The sequence below is a fragment of the Lipophrys pholis genome (assembly GCF_963383615.2).
Source record: "Lipophrys pholis genome assembly, chromosome: 6".
In the NCBI taxonomy this organism is placed as follows: domain Eukaryota; kingdom Metazoa; phylum Chordata; class Actinopteri; order Blenniiformes; family Blenniidae; genus Lipophrys; species Lipophrys pholis.
This window is the reverse complement of record NC_137629.1, coordinates 17,496,474-17,515,580: the sequence shown is the minus strand read 5'-3', so window position 1 is coordinate 17,515,580 and position 19,107 is coordinate 17,496,474. Positions and strand designations below refer to the sequence as shown.

The 19,107-nt window shown below is 45.0% G+C and overlaps 2 protein-coding genes across 6 annotated transcripts; one reads left to right on the top strand and one right to left on the bottom strand.

The window, feature by feature from the left end:
- The first annotated feature begins 1,257 nt into the window (after positions 1–1,257).
- syvn1 (synovial apoptosis inhibitor 1, synoviolin) lies at positions 1,258–12,990 on the top strand. Of its 2 annotated transcripts, none has more exons than XM_080465368.1 (16): positions 1,258–1,459; positions 2,592–2,743; positions 2,830–2,922; positions 3,022–3,174; positions 3,716–3,764; positions 4,093–4,196; positions 8,301–8,427; positions 8,517–8,616; positions 9,159–9,224; positions 9,573–9,689; positions 9,773–9,930; positions 10,171–10,221; positions 11,046–11,135; positions 11,317–11,500; positions 11,832–11,920; positions 11,998–12,983. In XM_080465368.1, exons 2-16 carry the CDS (start codon positions 2,612–2,614, stop codon positions 12,201–12,203), a joined length of 1,719 nt encoding a protein of 572 aa, XP_080321494.1. In that variant the 5' UTR covers positions 1,258–1,459; positions 2,592–2,611; the 3' UTR covers positions 12,204–12,983. The 2 variants fall into 2 exon arrangements, with proteins under 2 accessions (XP_080321494.1, XP_080321493.1); XM_080465367.1 differs by having other exon boundaries at positions 1,261–1,459; positions 10,171–10,320; positions 10,983–11,135; positions 11,998–12,990.
- On the bottom strand, positions 12,742–19,092 carry gpr137 (G protein-coupled receptor 137). 4 transcript variants are annotated; one of them, XM_080465371.1, is made up of 9 exons: positions 19,003–19,092; positions 16,820–16,898; positions 16,272–16,704; positions 16,127–16,176; positions 14,768–15,008; positions 14,274–14,423; positions 14,075–14,200; positions 13,879–13,997; positions 12,742–13,705 (listed from the first exon to the last, which is right to left on the bottom strand). In XM_080465371.1, the coding sequence occupies exons 3-9, from the start codon at positions 16,629–16,631 to the stop codon at positions 13,609–13,611; spliced, it is 1,143 nt and encodes a 380-aa protein (XP_080321497.1). In that variant the 5' UTR covers positions 16,632–16,704; positions 16,820–16,898; positions 19,003–19,092; the 3' UTR covers positions 12,742–13,608. The 4 variants fall into 4 exon arrangements, with proteins under 4 accessions (XP_080321497.1, XP_080321496.1, XP_080321498.1 ...); XM_080465370.1 differs by having other exon boundaries at positions 16,850–16,898; positions 19,003–19,071; XM_080465372.1 differs by having other exon boundaries at positions 16,827–16,898; positions 19,003–19,067.
- Positions 19,093–19,107: the final 15 nt, after the last annotated feature.

Below are 19,107 nucleotides of genomic sequence, written 5' to 3'. Positions count from 1 at the left end.
AGTTTTAATTACAATTTAGGATGGGAAACATTTCATTGCTTTATGGAAAATTTTTGGACCAAATTTTAGTGGGTTCACCCTTTTTAAAGAATTCTGACATTTCAGCTGTTTAACCAATTTGGTTTTATTTTAAGCAGTTATACACGTATTTCCCTCATTTCGAAGCTTAATTTTTTTTTTTTTTTAACCTTGTTTTGGCATTTCTACCCATTTAGGATTATTTTAGCTATTTTCCCTATTTTCTTTAAAGCCCTTTTCACACAGTTAAAAAGTCCTTTATTAAAATGACTGGTGTGTGAATAAGCTAAAAACAAGATGGTCTTTATTGGCGTATGATTTAATGAAAGCTTCAGGCAGCCACTACAGAAGCAGTGTGGCTCCAGAACCCTGGTTGAGATGCACTGGTGATCTAGAGGTTAGAAAAGCAGACTTGGTATCAGAAGTTCGCAGGTTATATCCCCACAGAGGATAAATCACCAATGTGGGTACCCTTAACACCCCCCCCCCCCCCCCCCCCCCCCCCCCCCCCCCCCATATGAGGTCCCATGGAACCATAATGGTTGACTACAGGGGGGAAAAAAATAAATTTCCCCAAGAGGATTAAAGAGTGATTAGTTAAGGCTCAGAGACAAACGTTCACTAGTTCAACCACAACCAGTTGATTTGGCTTGTTTTAGTAGCTCTCAAATGTGCAAGAGAAGTCAAACACTCCCTCACACTAACGTAAATGGCAATCTGAAGGCTCTGCTCTAGATTCTAACAATGTCATTGTTTTAGTGTAAAAAAAAAAAAAAACTGCTTCATGTTGGTATTTCTATATGCACTCACGTGTTTGTTTTCTTCTTTAATGATTTGTTCATCCGGTCGGTTGGAGTAAATGTTTTGTGGCTATCAGGCTGCAGGAGGGATTTCCCCTCTAAATATAAACATACATAAAGCTTGAGAAAGCTCAGATTGCTGTGCAGGATTATTTACAGTCTGGGATGAAGGGAGAGGGCTCAACTGGACACACAACTTCTCATTGGTCCACGTCCATATGTACCGTAAGTCTTCTAAACGAGGGGCCCCCTGAAAAGCACTGCCGCCGAGAATATTGCACCTACACGCTTCGCCCGGGAGGCAACAGCTTACATGTTAATGTGAAGTAATTTGAGGAATATTTCAACTGCGATTGTGGCGCTTATTACTTGTGCGACTTTAAACTGCCATGCACGCGGCGATGCATGAAATTCGTCTTGCGCGCGTCTTACCGTATAAACCGGACGTGAGGTGGCTCCCCAGGAGCAAGCCAAAGATAAACACGTAGACAGGCAAACAGGGCGAAGATAACATATATTACAGGGAAGGTGGCTGGGAAATCATCGACATGGAGTAACCGGTGACAATCTCCAGGTTTCAGCAGGAAAGGAGACATCGCTCAGTTTGAGAAAGGAGTCCGTCTTCCGCAGACGTCGAGTCGGTGAGTCCCGCAGAGCGGCCACGGCTAGCTTACGGCGGCTAAGAGCTCCTCCAAACCGCCCTCCAACTGCTCCTCCGAGGGGCCGATAACTTCAACATTCCCAAACCGAACCATTAAAGATGTGTGTCAGTATCTTTTCTTCACTTTTTTTCAAGTTTCACTCTCTCTGAGGACGGTGTCGCGGACGTTAGACAGTCAATTCTTTATTTAGCAAGTTAGCTTCATGGCTAGTGAGTTAATATTGCAGCCAAACGAGCACGTTCTTCAAACTAAACGTTAACTTTAGCACACACGTGAATATAAGGCTATTTAAAAGGTGAATGAACTGCTGTAACCCTGAAACATGCAGATGGATAGAAAGTAATTGCCGTCACTTTTGGAGAGGCAAAATTGAAGTAATTGTAGTCATTTTGAATGCATTATGGCAACACAATTTAACTTTAATGCGCTTTAACATAAGTTATCGATAATATTCCTCCTGAAGGAGACATGCTTTCATATGTGCTAACAGATGTTGCCATCTAAAGCCTCCTCCGCCCCTTGAGCACTCATTGAGGTGAACTGGTAAAGGCTCTCTGCAGCTGTGTAGCTATATGCTCCATGTCTTATTTGTTATAAAACAGTTATAACTTCATATTTGTTTTCTCATTTGGAAAGCTGCGTTACTGTAATGGCAGGTGATCTCACCAATGAAACAACCACTACAATTCATAAACCTGATGTGCAGTTTTTTTGTCTAATCCATAGTTGAAACTGAAATCAGAAAAAGTTTTTTCTCACTATATTAGAGATCTCATAAATACACAGGGAGAGCCTGCATCCACTCCATACGTAGTTTGTTGATATGTTACCAAACACAGTAGTTGTTGATTGTTTTGTAATTGAATGTTAACCACATCTTTTTGAACAACCTGCCTCGGTGTCTGGTGTTTGCGTGCAATGTTGTGCTGGTAGATCTTTAACCACATACCTTGGAGACTTTTTTGAATCAAGTATTACTGTATTCCAGAAAACTGTCGAGATCACTTCCGATTGAAAGCTGCCTTTTATTTGCCTGCTGCTCCGCTTCATCGGTCAGGTTATGCACACACTGCACCCTCTTATTCCCCACCTGCTCGGCATCCCTCCACAGGATCTGAAACGGAGTCCAAAATGGTGCGGACAGCCTTGGTGACGGCCACCAGTCTGGCTCTGACTGGGGCTGTGGTGGCACATGCCTACATCCTAAAGCACCAGTTCTACCCCACGGTGGTCTACCTCACCAAGAGCAGCCCTAGCATGGCGGTAAGAGCGGGACCCAACAGTGAACTGTTCTTCTAATGATTTACGGTTTGATAAAATATCAGTATTGTTGCTGTGTCTGCTATCAGGTGCTGTACATTCAGGCGTTTGTGCTGGTGTTTCTGCTGGGGAAGTTCATGAGGAAAGTCTTTTTTGGCCAGCTAAGGGCTGCTGAAATGGAGGTGGGGTTCCTCTCGTATGTCACATTGAGATGATTCTTAGTTTCTGCTGCAGCGTAACGTAACGTCTGCATCCACGTGTCGTCCCCGACTGTCCCTCAGCACCTCATCGAGCGCTCCTGGTACGCGGTGACCGAGACGTGCCTGGCTTTCACTGTGTTCAGAGATGACTTCTCCCCTCGCTTTGTGGCCCTCTTCACCCTCCTGCTCTTCCTCAAGTGCTTCCACTGGCTGGCTGAGGACCGGGTGGACTTTGTGAGTCACGAGCATTAAAAACTTAATATCACACGTTTTCTCACTGTCATCCACAAAGAGTACAACAGGTGGAGGCATGAATGAGGTGTCCGACAACAGAACGGTGTTCAGTGGAGATTTTTCAGCTCATTTATTTCTTGATCATTAAAATATTAAAGTGAAAGTGTGTGATGACTCATCCGGCTCTCCAGGGGCTTTCCTATTTCAGCTGCACTGACTCTGGATGTTGGCTCAAACTGAGAAAGCTGTTAAATGCATATTTTGTGCAATTAGCTGCAAAAATTGTCAGTGGAGTCAAGAAGACGTTCTTTCCTCTGAGGAGTTTTCTCCTGCCACTATGTAAATATACACAAACTGGGTGTAAAAAGCCTTCACGGCGCTATGAGTCTGCTGAGTTTGTGTTGCAACTATTGACGTTTCGCATATTTACACTAAGCTGCTGTAACTCAGCATGCATTTCAGTTTCCTTGTTCTTTCTGTTGGTGTCACTCTAAATGTCTTTTGCTCCCTTTAATCTGTGTTTTAATCCTCTTTGTGTCAGATGGAACGGAGTCCAAACATATCATGGTTGTTCCACATGAGAGTGCTGTGTAAGTACATTTTATCAGTCAGAAATCATTTCTCACTTGTACCCTGTGATTTTGAAGTGAATGAAACTGTATGTAAATTGTGTATTCGCACATGGGGCCAGGTGTTCTGGCATGTAACATAACCACAGAGAATCTCACAGTTAAAAAATATCTCCGCAGTAGTTATATTATGTATTCACTGACTGAATAGTAAACAGAAAGTCTTCCAGACCAAATCAAACTGATTTCAGTGTTTCAGCGTCAGCAGTTTAAAGTTTAACACCATGTCTGTCTTCTCTAGTAACTGTTTTCACTTGTTCACGGGTGGGGATTTGTGTGTCTTCTGCAGCTCTCATGGGACTGCTGGGTGTCATGGACTTCCTGTTTGTGAATCATGCCTGTCACAGTATAATCACCCGGGGAGCCTCAGTTCAGCTGGTCTTTGGATTTGAGGTTTGTCAAACTTCACTGAAACAGAGTTTACGATTCAGTTATTGACTTTGATTAAACAGTAACTGGTTTTTTTTCTGAATTGGGATGTAAAGGACGCATCTTTTAGGATATTTTTTAAATATTGAAGTGGGTTTGAGTGCAGTATGAACATCGTGAATGAGTGAAGCACATACAAGGAAATGTACACATTCTGTATTCAGCTAATTGAACTGAATGAGCCTTTGTGTGACTGTATGATATCACAGGATTGGCCACTGCACGGCTCATTGTCCCCAACATTTCCTCTGCAAGAAAACAGCATTGCAAAACCAGCATGCTACAAGATTTAAGTAAACTTCTGGTTGGTCCAATTGTCTCTTCCAGAAAAGAGTCGGCCAACCACAGAGGAGAGTCACTGGTATCGAAAAGCAAACAGAAAACCTGCTTGTTAATTTGGAGTTGAAAACATAAAAGAGGAGACATAATTCAAGCAACAAATATATCCTAAAAAGAACAGAGTATTAAGTGAGCTTTCATCTGTCATGTGTAGTAGTATGGTTGGAGAGACAAGCGGCTTTTTTCACTTTTCCACAGAGGTACAGAGATGTAAACCAGTAACCTTCTAGTTTCCAGGTTGTTTTACTATCCCGGCCAGTGATTCTCTGGCCCCGCCCACCAAAGTCAATACAATCTTTTTTTCTCCCCCCTGTCCACCTGTCACTCAGACCACGGCTCAAAACAATGAGGCCACAGGCCTTTAGGAGGCGCTGTAATTCTGCCGCAGGAATACACCAAAACTCAGAAGAAGACATGGCGCATACTTCTGCTCATCCTCGAAATCGAGAAATCCAACATCTTATTAAACCAAATAGCATCAGTAGCATCGACAGCTCGATCTGTAGCATGTCGTCGTCGTTGTTAAGTGACATTGTGAAGAGGGTTATAGGTTGAGAGGTGAGGCGATGTCATCTCACCATCTCACATAGGCACAATTTCACTTATTTGAACACATTAAAATGTATCAAATGCATTCTGACCAAATGTAGAAACAGAAAACTTCTTTTCAAGTCTTTTGATTTAATATTTAGGGACCGAGCAGAAAGGCAGAGGCCTCCGAAGCTAAGTTCAGCTTTGGAAGCTCCTGCCTTGTTGACAAGTCCTTGTGCACGTTAACCCGGACCACTAGAGCAAGTTACCTGCTACGAGCCAGAAGTCATGAGCTCGCTCCCAGCTACGGTTCAGGGCTGGACAGCTATAAAGGTCACACTTGTCTCGACTCCTTGTTATTTGACTCTGACTTGTCTCAGACTCGGCCATTGGACTCACAACATATTTTAATCGTCTCGACCGAGTCCAACTCTGTTTTTAAACCTCACTCAAAGCTTGAATCTTTTTTAAATTATTTTTTAATTGACGCAAATCCACCACCAGATGTCATTTGGACAGTCGATCTTCGAAAATGACGGCCTAAAAAAACAGCGCACAACTTTCTGAAAGCTGTCTAACTTGTGTGTACAGTAGAACCTCGGACCAGGGATCCTGTAAAAGCAGATAAATAGTTGACCACGGAGGTTTTTAACGCTTAACGCACCCGAATTAGGGCTTATTTTTCAACATTTAGGCATTTCATAGTGAATTTCTGCTCCTTTCACTTTATTTCTGGATGTGTCTGAATCAATTGCTTCAACATGGAGGAATGGAGGTGTAGAATGATAGAACGCAGCTCTACATCCGTTTATAATGACAACGTACGTAAACACACGCTACGTTAAAGTTCTCTTTCACGTGAAAAAAATCCAAGCTTTCATTTACAGTAGTATGTAGTATATTTAGTAGTTACTGATGAACCAAAAGTCTGGCTTCATTATGATGAAGTTCTGTGGGTAGAAAATATTAAAGATGCGTCTCGTAGCCTCATGCAGACCTCACCCTCGGTCATAACGCGATACTAGTCCAGTAAGTGAAGTTAGTTACAATGATGTTACCATGAAAAGCCTAAAAAAAATAAAATACTGCTTCTGAATTCTATATCTCACGCAGCTGACAGGGCAGCGACGGGACTCTGCTGCGCTCTCGATAGCCACGGCTCCGCGATCGCGGATTAAATGATCTCGTTCATCCATCCATCCATTTTCTCCCACTTATTTGTTTCTGGGTCGCGGGGGTGGCAGCCTGAGCACTGTCACACAGATCACATTGCACCGATTAAGAACCTTCCTGCAGGTGGTGAGCCCACGGGAAGGTGGCGCCCGGCGTGGGACATGAACCCACTACCTTGAGATTGTGAGTCTCATTCTCTACCAACTGAGCTCACCGGGGGATTATCTCGTTCATTCGTATTATTAATTTCAGGGAGCGACTTATCATAAGTGTTCCCACGCGTTATTTTTATTTTTTTTCTCTATAACCACGCCGGGGCTCCGTGTTTGCTGTAGTTTTCAGAATGCTGGTTCAGAATCTCTTCCACCTTGTCGGTAGCGATAACTCCGCCCCCATCTGATGACGTGTCTGGCTTTTTCTTCTTCTTCTTCTTCTTCTTCTTCTTCTTCTTCTTCTTCTTCTTCGTTGTATTTTAACGGCGGTTGGCAATCATTAAATGGCGCATTACCGCCCCCTATCGTTCCGGAGTATGATCAGAGAGTAAAACCTGTATCCTATTTGTTAACCCCGTTTGTACCAGGAATGTGATTAGAGGTTTTGGTACAATGGACAAGGGACAACACTATTAATTGTAAATTGGCGAACTCCTTCCTTCCAACCTTTCTTCATTATACCTTGGACAATTTAATAAAACGTGTACCACTGTCCTTTCAGGATGACATAGTTCACATAGAACTGTCTCGTGTTTCTCAATTAAATGAGGTTTACTGTTTAAATTTGTGTGCCCCAACATAATTCTATTACAGACTGTTTGTTCTTTCCTAGACTTTCCTAATTTAGGAACTGGTGATTGTAAAGTGTTCAAAAAAGTATTGTGACTAAACGTGTGCCCTAGATAACATTGATGATTCATAATACTTTTTTGTACAAACGTATTGTCAGAATTGACATAAGCACATGAGCACGGTTGGTCTAGTGGTTAGGAAGCAAACCTGTCATGACAGAGGTTTGGGTTTGATCCCAGGAGGTGTCACTCCCCCCATTGCGTCACGTCATCTAGAGGTTTGGACGTTTATCTGACGTCCTTGTAATGTCCAGGAAAGGCTTGGTTAGTAGAGCGGTTGTCTCCCAATCGGTAGATTCCAGGTTCAAATCCCATTTCCACCTGCCCGTGTGCCGAAGTATCCTTGGGCAAGACATTGAACCCCAAACCACTCTCAATGGAGTGGCAGCGCCCTGCAGCCTCCATTGGTGTGTGTGACTGTGTGAATGTGATGAACAATTCACACACACCTATAACATGAGGCCATGATTAGGCCGACCCCGACGGGCCAGAGGCCAGAGTACGAAGTCCCGATCAAGACTGCTTGCAGCTTTTCTTAGGGACCGAGCCTCCGCAGGACCCTTTTGTATTTCGTGCATTTCTTCTTATTTTTTCTTTCACTCCTGAAAATTCGGCTAATAGCCCAAATGTGACTCATTAAACACGCTCGGAAAATCACCAAATTTGGCACCTCATCAAGACTGGCAATAGAATTAAGGACATGTAAAAAATATGTCCTTAATTCTATTTTCAGGTAGATAACATTTAAAGGGGCCAGAGGCCGTGATTGGGTCGACGCCGACGGGCCAGGGGGCGAGGTCCCGGCCAACGCTGCTTGCAGCTTTAATTTTCATCTGACTTTCCTCTTCTTTTTCTTTTTTTTTTTTAAGTGTGGTGACACTTTTTAATCACCTTGTGACCCCTGTGTGGGTTGCAACCCCAAGGTTAAGAATGTCTGCCTCCGAATTAGATCAATGTAGATACTGATTATGGAATTATAAATCATCCACAGGAAAAATTACAATAAAGAACCTTTTTAAGATAACGTGTTGCAAGAATGTCAGGCTGAAGATGCCGTATTAGACATGCGGTCGATTTAGGTCGTTCAGGATGTGTCACAAAAACCCGTCTGCGATTCATTTTCACCTCCGCACCACAATATGCTCAGATGCTTTGTATTCTCCCCAAAACTTGCTCCTCAGTACGCCATCCTGCTCACCATGGTGCTCACAACCTTCATCAAGTACGTCCTGCACACCGTCGACCTGCAGAGTGAGAATCCGTGGGACAACAAGGCCGTCTACATGCTGTACACCGAGCTCTTCACAGGTGCTGCTGCCAGACTGAAAACGGACATGTTTCCTCCGTTAGCTGCGCGGCTTCTGTCACTGAAATGCTCCTCGCCGTTTGAATTCCAGGTTTCATCAAAGTGCTTCTCTACATCGCCTTCATGACCATCATGATCAAGGTCCACACCTTCCCCCTGTTTGCCATCCGACCCATGTATTTGGCCATGAGGTGAGCAGTTTGTCGTTTACAAATCCTTCTTTCTGGTTTTACTTCGCAGAGGAGTTTTCATCCAATCAGAGAACAAAATCCTTTGTTAAATCTTGTCGTTTGTCAATAATCTACAAAGAAATACTGTGAATTTGAGGTCTTCAGACTTAAACATTGAAGTTTTGGATTGTTCCAGATTGTGTTTATCAGACATATGTGAGCAGGAGACTATAAAGAGTTTATTAAAAGTCTGATAAAAGCATTTTGCAGATTTAAAATAAAATAAAAAATAAAATCATTTTGTTACCTTTAATCATATAGAAATCAGAATGTTGTCGACTTTTATGACTTTGCAGTTTTGATTTTAGTGTCTTTATAATACACTGAACCTCAATGTTTTTTACCTCCTGCAATAAAAAATAACTGAGAGCTTCATAACATTATTAGATCATTTGTGTTGTAACAATTCCTTTCTTATTTTGTCACTTGTTTCATTTAAAAACTGTAATATGTTTGTTACTATAACTGAATATGGTTTGATGTTTGCTTTATTTTCCTCTCAGGCAGTTCAAGAAAGCTGTAACAGACGCTATAATGTCTCGGCGAGCCATCCGCAACATGAACACACTGTAAGTTCACCGCTGCTTCTTATATTCCCGTTGTCATCAAGATGTGCTGGAAAACAAGTGAATGCAGTGAACCACTCCAGCTGTGTTTTGGTTTTACAGTGCAAATTACAAAGATTTGTTCTCTCTGTCTTTGAAAATGTCCTTCAAACCTGCAACACCTGCCTATAATCTGTAATAGCCCCGTGTTTTTAAATGCTTTTAAAGGAACTGGGTAAATGTATGACATTAAATATAATTGTGAGTCTTTAGAGAACAAGAAACAAGTTGTAGGGACACAGGATGAGGACAGATGATGAACTGAGGGATTCTGGCTGAAATAAGCGCTCTGCCATCTTTCTTGTTGTTCAGATACCCTGATGCTACTCCTGAAGATCTGCAGTCTTCAGACAACGTCTGCATCATCTGTCGAGAGGAGATGGTGACTGGAGCCAAGAAGCTGCCGTGCAATCACATCTTCCACTCCAGGTCAGTCGTGTGCTCACATTCCGCTCCGTGAGGTTTGTTCCGATGTTGCAGTCAGTCCTTCATCGTGGTTTGTTTCCTTGCAGCTGCCTGCGCTCCTGGTTCCAGAGGCAGCAGACCTGCCCCACCTGCCGCATGGACGTCCTCCGAGCGTCCAATAACAACCACACAGCGGCTCCGGCTCAGGCTCCGCCCCCTGCACCAGCTGCCCCGGCCAACGCCCCCGCAGCCCCGCCTCCAAACGGTGAGACCTGTAAATGTTGCCTCCACAGTATTTACTGACAGATCTGGAGAAGCAATTTCATAATAGCAATGTGTGGTTGAACATTTGAGCCCCTCCCCCACCATTGCGATGCCCGTTTTAAACCTCAGCTTGCACTGATTTTGGGGGGGGGGGGGCAATGACCTTTCAATAACACTTCTCTCAAACCTTGGTTGTGTCCAGTGACACTATGAGACATGTTTGGATGTTTCTTCTCTCCAGTGGGTCCGGCCATGTTACCGGGCTTCCCTCCTGGCATCCTTCCCTTCTGGGGTCCGTTCCCTGCAGTGCCCCCCCCTCCTGCTGCTGCAGCTCCAGCTCCGGGGGCTCCTGATGCTCCCCAGAGCAGCTCGGAGGCTGCGCAGGCTGCAGGTAAGAGCTAAGCGATGGTTTGGGGTGCACCGATACTAAGTACAAGTACTAACCTTCAGCTACTTGCTGATGCCAGTTACAAGAATGTAAATAAACAGTAAAGCAATAAAATATCACACAAAACATAAGAGACATGGAGAGTAACAGCAATCCTGAGCATTTCGTCAGGTGGTGTTCAGAGCAAGCAGTCACTCAGTCAGCAGCATCAAGACGGGATGAAATAAAGTCCAGCAGCAGAAACTCAGTGCATTACTTCCTCCTCTTCTCAGCGTTCATAGCTCTGATGGCGGTTGGTACAAAGGAGAACTTCGACCTGTGTTTTGTGGCCTCAGTGCAGACAGACGAAGGTTGGAGGGGAGCAACTTGTACTCCTGATTAATAGAATGTGCAGCATTCGTAAGAATAGACTCAGTTTTCCTGCATTAAAAATGTCATCAAGACTCTGAAAACAGCCGGCGATGTGCAAAGGCCACTGACATCACTCGCCCTCCTTTGTCCGACACGTGACGTCATGTAATTGTCGCCGGGTTGTATCGGGGATCTTTTACGATGACAAGTACTCCGTGCAGTATCGGATACATCATTCTGGTATCGATGTATCCCTCGTGATTATTTTACTTTTTTCTGTTGTTATATTCAGTGAGATTTTTTTTTTCCTTCAGGCTCCGCCCAGTCCACATCGTCAGGGGCAGATGCTGCTCCGGGGGCAGCAGCGGCCCCTCCAGGGGGGGGTCTCCCAGGTTTCCCCTTCTCTTTCCCCCCTCCCCCCTTCCCCACACCACCATGGCTACCTATGCCACCACCACCTCCCTTCGGTAAGCTTCAGTATCCCCTCAGATTCCTCACTGCAGCCTGATGCTTATTGACACGTGTGCTCCTACTATAATGTAATCTAGTTTTAATCCCGTCACACAGATTGACTGACACACCTGCTCCAAGCGGAACTAACAGGTTGTTTTTTTTTTGTTTGTTTTTTTGTGCTCTCCTGCCCCGCAGTGTCGTCCATGCCTCCTCCTCCCCCCTCTCTGTCCCGGCTTTCGGAGGAGGAGCTGCGGGAGCTGGAGGCGGAGGGCCGACGGGGCCTGGAGGCCCGACTCCAGTGTCTCCAGAACATCCACACCCTGCTGGACGCCGCCATGCTCAACATCCACCACTACCTCAGCACCGTCGCCACGCTCACGTAAACTCAGAAATAATAAAATACACTAGATTACCCCCCCCCCCCCCCCCCCCCCCCCCCCCAGCACACACACACAACATTTTAAAATTCACTGAGCACCTGAGAGCAGCACATTCTTTAACTAATGTTTGTAGAAATAGTCATGGTGCCGATTTTATCCACCTGAGGCCCTGAAAATGATTGAAACACCTGAAATCAATGACATAAACAGCTGAGCAAATACTTTTGGCAATATAGTGCGTGTTCATCTTTTAGTGTGAAACTTTCCCACAAAGACGAAGCACACATTTCCTCTGCATGTATCTGAACGTCTTGTCTTCTGTCTCCACAGTCCTCCTCGGACTGAGAGCAGCGCTGCAGAGGCTAACCACACGGCCTCGGCTCCCACAGAGAGTCCCAGCCCCGACGACTCCTCCGTCTGTGAGTAACTCCGCCTCAGCTCGTCCTGCGACCTCCATGATAAGATCTGAGTAACCTGGCCCGCGTTCTGTCTGCAGCCGAGCCGTCCAGTGGTGCCGTGGTCACCTCCCAGCCTGCAGACTCCACCTCCGTCTCCTCGGACGCAGACAGAAGAGAACTGAGCGAAGAGGCGGCGGAGGGCGAGGACGGAGAGCCCAACGCGGCCGAGCTGAGGCGCCGCCGCCTCCGCAAGCTGGAGACGGCGCCGTCGTCCTCCTCGTCGCCGCCCCCTCCAGACAACTGACCCAGCAGCCGGGACTCGGCCGCACGGCTCCGGACCAACAGGAACTCTTAGCTGATCTCTGAGGATGTCTGATTCTCCTCGCAGAGGGCCCCGGCCCCTCCTCCCGACCACGGCGAGCTGTCAGGAGACACACCCGTGGACCGTTTGTGTGTCTGAAAGCAATAGCACCTCTTTTTTTTTTTTCTCTCTCTGCTTTAATTCTCCCCCGAGCAGGACGCCTGCACCAGTCGAGGGTTTGATGAGCGCTCTTCTCAAACCCTCTGGGGGCCGACGGGGGTGAGACGGACAGCGTTCAGACTTGTGTTTGCTAGTTTTCCTGTCAGTGACGTCTTTGCCTGCACTCTCGGTTCCAGTTCAGCTGCGTCCAGCGTGTAGAGGCGGTCCCACTGCCCAGTGCAGGGATCGATGACACAGCCACTCGGTCCAAAACCCAGTGAAACCAATCATCTAGTCCGCTTTCTTCTTCTTCTGTTTGTGGGGTTCTCCACATGCTGCCACTGCAGACACTGTAACATACCGAGTTCTTGGGATGTGTACATACTGTATAAAGAGTTTTAATAGGATGATCTGTACATAAAGCAGAATAAACAGACTGAAACGGCAGTGGCACAGCATGTATGTTGGTTTTAGTGTGTTACAGTGAAGCACTCGGGAGACCTTCTCTTCAGGGTTTTTAATCTTGCAGAACTTTATTGTTGCCTTTTAAGTTAAAGACGGAGCTGCTAAATTAAACTGTTGATCTGAGAAAACTGAACGTCTATAAATACATCGATCATTCAGTTTTTCTTACTAACTTCTTTCATTTGAATCATCAGAGGAAAATCTGAACTTTCTAAAGTGACTTTTCTGAACGGTATTCTGGTCCATCCAACACTTTCCCACACTAAAGAATGTTTTCATTGGTTTGTTCGTGTGGTAAATTATGAGGGTGCTACAACTGAATGTGGAATGTAGTTATAAAATAACTTAAACTTATAAAATACAATCATACATGAAGGAAAAATAAGAATCAACTCTTAAAACTTTTTACAAACATGGAAAACAGTAATACTTGCAGCAGGAAGGGAATCAAGATGGTGATACAATATTTAACGCTTCTTTAAAAACAACAGCTCTTTGCTGTAAATGCCCAAATGGTCAGTTGATTGTGCAAAAGAAAGATTAGCTTATCTAACAGGACAGAGCTCCACATCAGTCTCACGTCACATGTGGAAAAGGAATGTAATCAAAGTTCAATTGTGCCATCTTCAGGATTTCTGAGAGACGTTTCAGCTCCCAGTGTCTTGTGGAAAAAAACTCCAGTCTGTTCCCTTTTAGAACGAGCAATACAAAAACTACAAGGTGCATTTCACTGGCTGGTCACTTCCTGAGAGTTTAGGTGCAAATCTGCTGGATGGGGGTGGGGTCAGTTCTGGGGGGTGGAGTAGAACGAGTGGTGCTGGGAGCTCTGGTCTGGAGGATTGCTCGGAAACAGCAGAGGAGCCGTCTCGGATCCGTACCAGCTGGAAGAGGGAGGGAGGGAGAGAGAGACTATTCTGAAAATCACTGCTGATCTGACAGATTTACTCAAAGCAGGCAGGATGTTTCTACTTCTATACACATTAAGACATCACTTCTGCACATCAGCCTCACTGTGAGCCATTCTCTGGCGCTTTGCATGATGGGAAGGCTCTACCTGGTGTGAGCAGGCGAAGCTCGAGTCCACGGAGTGGTGGAGTCATCATCGCTGCCCTGAGGGTCGTCGAAGAAGTACGGGCGAGGCAGGACTCTGTTGTTGATGGCCATGCTGCTGCTCTGTGACAACAACACGGAGACACTGGTTAAAGCCGCCTCTCCCGCCCCGTGTTCTCATGAACCCGGTGAGTAGTCACCTCCTGAGCGGGCCGGCGCACTCTGAAGATGAGGATGAGGAGGCTGGTGGGGAGCAGCTCCCATATGAAGAGGATGGCGCCGAAGGCCAGGTATCCTCGGTCTCCCAGCTCGCTGCGCAGGTCCGCCTGAGAACACGCACACTGAGTCAGGATCCAACTCCGGGATGCCACAAGCCCCGCCCTACCCCACTAAACCCACCTGGTCAGAGACGTTGTACCAGTCGAAGTTGAAGGACTCTACCGGGTGGCTCTGGGACAGGAAGAGCACCGTCAGGTTGTAGCAGGCTCTGCTGGCGAACAGGAAGATCACGGCTCCGCCCAACGCTGCGACCCGGCACACCGTGGTCCCCTGATCAGACCAACAACACACAGTCACTTTGTTAGTTTAACATCCAATCAGAACTGAGGCTTATAGAATTGTGTTTGAATTCTTCTCTTGAAATCATGCCAAGTACTTTAAGGTTTATTTGTTTAATTGTGAGATGAATGCATGTCGGTCGAACCAGTTTCAGTGCAGATGACATCATCAGTTAATCTCAGAATTTGTCTCAAGATCTAAGTTTAGAAAACCTGATTTCCTCAGAATGAACAGATCGTTTCTTGTGTTCTATGATAAGAAGAAAATTCTTTCATTCCCTTCATTCCCTTCTCTGCTCTGGACTTCAGGTTGTTCTGGTGATTTCCAGGCTTCACCTTGCTGATGAGGTAGGGGCTGGTGGAGCGGGAGTGTCTGCTGAGGAGCAGCAGCAGGGCGGCCAGCAGCACGGCGTCCAGGATGAAGAGCAGGTCGTTGACGATCACCCGGACCAGCACCAGGATCCAGGTGCGGTCCTCCGCCCCCCCGCCTCGGCCCCGGTCCCCCAGAGCCGCGCACGCCACGTTCACAGCCAGGAAGACGGTGCTCATGGTGCCGTACACACATCGGGCCAGGCAGCTGTGGAGGACAGGGACGGACGTCGCTGCGATCTCTCAGACAAACACGAGCCGCATTTCTCTCCATCAGCTGGTTTTTATGTCAGTTCATCTCACTCACAGTGAACAACAGAGGGACAAAGACAAACTTAACAACCACTTGAACTGGAAGACTTGCAGTTAATGTCGGATTGGACCTCTGCTGGGCCGAATGTTTCACACCCCTGCTTTAGACAGCAGCACAATTCTGTACAAAATAAGTGTAGAATATGAAGACATGAAGTGCTTTTGAAGGATGTTTGTATATTTTGTCAGTATAAACATACAACTATAATACAATTTATAATGAAAATCTGTTGTATGGTCTAAATCTGACCAGAATCGCACATAATTAACTATTCCTATTCTGTTTTTAAATGTATTTTTAAAAATGTTCCAGCAGCTGTTAGAATACCAGATATGCAAGAGTAGACTAAATATAACTTACTAGACTGACTTTGATGACAGATACAGAAATTTGCAGTACTTTAATTTGGTGATAAATGTTTAAAAGCACAGCAAAAGATCTATTTCTACACCTATATGGCCAAGAGAGAGTCCAATCTGACCTGCAGGATGAAATCTACCAGCTGTGAGAAATGATTACATTAACTGTAATACATGGATCTGACCACCAGGGGCGCACTTTAATCTGTATTTCGTTTTGAGTCCGTTCAGGCGATCAGAGTTTGGGAAGTTGTTCTGGTCATAATATGACCTGGCCGACTATATTTTTTGAGTTCCAGCTACATGTGACCAAAGGTTTTATTCCTTTAAAGATGTAAATAGTTTAATAAAGATCCACTGTGATCTGTAAGTTGTAAAGCACAGTGAACTGTTGAATCTGCAGTTCTTTTATTCAAATTTCAAGTTAGTCATGTGTTGTAAAAAGGATATAATAATAATTTGTTCCACTATAACAAAGACCTAGCTTTAGAGTTCTCGTTATTTATAGATGATAATGCTATTATTTAAAGATCCCGCCGAAATTTAGATTGAATTGTGCTGTATGTGGCACCTGAAGCACATTGAGTGTGACACCTTGGCAGGTGAGCTGATGAAGAAGCATCTCTGTTGTCATGTGTGAAAAAAAAGACTTACAGGCCTCGGTCCCTGTCGGAGTTGTACATCTCCCTCACTTTGAGCAACACCTGTACGACAACAGACACGTCACTCACAATGAGCCTGGAAGCAAAATCCGGTCTCTGTAAAGACGACGCAGCGTGTGGCGTCACCCCGGCCGTACCTGAGTGAAGTACAGGTTGATGAGGCTGAGAGTGAAGAACTGCAGACACACGGGGAAGCAGTAGAGCAGCCAGTAGACGGCGGCGGGTAGGCGGTTGGCCTCCAGCGCGTTGCTGAAGTAGAAGGAGAAGAGGGTGGTGCGCAGGGCGGCCCACAGCAGGCAGAGGAAGAGGAAGATGCTCTGGTAGCTCCACCGCTTGTGTCTGTAGAGGTGCAGGAGCCACAGCTGCACGTAGACCACAAGGAAGAGGCCGGCGTACAGAGCCGTGTACAGGGCGGTGAAGCCCAGCTGCACGGACGGCGCCACGGCCGGGTGCAGGGGGGCCGGCGGGGGCCGGGTGGCTGAGAGCGGAGCTTCCATCGGCGCGTTGAAGACATTAACTGAGCGTGGTCATCGCAGGGAAAGAGCCACGCCAAATCCTCACACCAGAGACCTGAGGAGCAGCAGCTCATTAGCAGAGGTCTGGTTCTACCAACTTCACAAAGCCTGGAACACACACCCTGTCCAGATCATGCTGCTCACACTGAGCTCACCCAGTGAATACACACATTCTACCTCATCTTCTCCATCGACTGTACCTGCTGACTGCACTGTGGCTGCACGATACGAGCTGACTAGGCCACAACGCTGAGGAATATAGGAATCATTGAAACAGGTCAGCATGTTGAAGTCTGTGCTTTGTGTTTAAATAGCTGCACATATTCAAACAGATAATTCATTTCGTCTCGGGACAATTCCAATAACATTTAAGCACATCAAGAGGAAATAAACAGACTTTCTGCATTATTCTAACCGCCAGCATCATCTATGTAGGACCTGTCTAATGTCGGCTCATTCCTGTGCACGCTGGAGAAGAATGTCTGTGAAATAAAACCCCAGACGCTCCTTCACTCTGCTGCATGTCGAATGTGACGCCTCGCCCCTCCAGTCCCAGACATGCTGAGACAGTTCCCAGTCTTTCTAAAGACTTATGAAAGGATCTGCATTGTATATCACATCATTACTTTAAGGCGTTTATCTCGGAAGTAGTTTGACAATCCAACCTGCAGTAGCCCAGAGGGTGTCCACCAAGTACAGTATATCTGAATGACGCTCTCTGCACCAACCTGTATTTTACTGGGACCCTCACACTGTTTCCCCTGCATGACTCTGTTAGAGCTGCATATTGTGTCTGCATCCAGCTTGCTTTGAAAGGGTTGTATATGTTAACTTGAAGACTTACTTGAGGGGTTCAGAGTTACAGTTGCACCTCGCCAACCCCTGGGAAGATTTGTGGGAAATCCATTGTTGACATTACACAGTTTTAAGTGCAAAAAAAGAGAGTTTGGGCCTTTTTTAGAGCAATGTTCAACAGCTTAGTTTTTTCATTATTATTTTTGTTCGATGCAGACATGTCAGAATCACGGTATGAAAACAAAATACAAACACGTCTAACATATATATCTAGTTTAACATGTCTGGAAGAGAAGGCGGGAGCAAATTATCCTCTACACTGATTGCATTTACCTACTTTGATCTTTGAGCTGTCCTGATAGCTATTCCTCTAAAACCTCAATGTACGCCTTTACATTTTAATTTAACTATTGGATTATTACTTAAAAACAGCCTTCTTTCAAACATTCAGTATATCTGTTTCAGACTTATTACCACTTAAAACAATGGAGCACCAACCATGAACAATCTCCACGGTTCCTCTCAAGGACCAGCCTTTGTATTGATTCTATGTTCTCCTTTATGAACCTTAATCAACTTTTATAAACCTGAAAACATTATTGTTTACTGCAGCATTCTCATGATTTTAATGCATTACTCAAATTCTTCACTGTTCTAAATGCATTTTTACTCGCACCATTAATTTTCTTATTGTCCTGTTCTAATTGCCTTTTGTCTTTTAAATGCTTTTATTTTCTTAATATCTTGTTCTATTTCTATGACTTTAAAGTATTTTTTGTAATTCTTTGCCTTTGTGAAGCACATCGAATTGCCTTGTTTATGCGCCTTTATGAGCCTTTACAAAGATTTATAAAAAGGCCATATTCCTTTTTAAACCTTAATGAACCTTAAAGAACTTTAAGGAATCTTTATAATCCTTAATGAACCTTAATACACCTTTATTAACCTTTACAAACCTTAATGAGCCTTTATTAACCTTTACAAACCTTTACAAACCTTAATGAGCCTTTATTAACCTTTACAAACCTTAATGAACCTTAATAAACCTTTATTAACCTTTACAAACCTTAATGAACCTTAATAAACCTTTATTAACCTTTACAAACCTTAATGAGCCTTAATGAAACTTTTCAAATCCTATAAACCTGTAATGAATCTTAACAAACCTTTATAAACCTCAATAAACCGTTAAAAACTCATGAAGGAAGATGTCAGTCACCTGATCACGAGACTGGGTGACAACAGCATTAATGTAGCACCACTTTCTTTCGGTTTCGACGTCTAGAAAGAGTACAGGCCTGCCTAAAGCTTCTCTTCTGTGATATTTGTTGGTTTTAAAACTAATAAACATGTGTCTCTGGTCATTTCTGCGATCATTTGGAACCACTCAGTCTGTACATTGAACACATAAACAACCGGCTAAACAGCCACTGACTACTAACTGACGTGGACAGTTTCTGTCACTGCCTGTGAGCTGTGTTATCGTCTCTCGGAAAAGAGGGTGATATCTGCAGGATGCCCGTGGTGTTTTCTAAGCGGTTTTCAGTTAAAAACAGACCTTATATCGCTGCGGAGCTCCGGAGACGGCTGCGTACGGCTCTGACTCGATAATCCCACACTTCCGCGTAGCGCACGCTGCGTCACGTCTGGTGGGCGGGGCTTG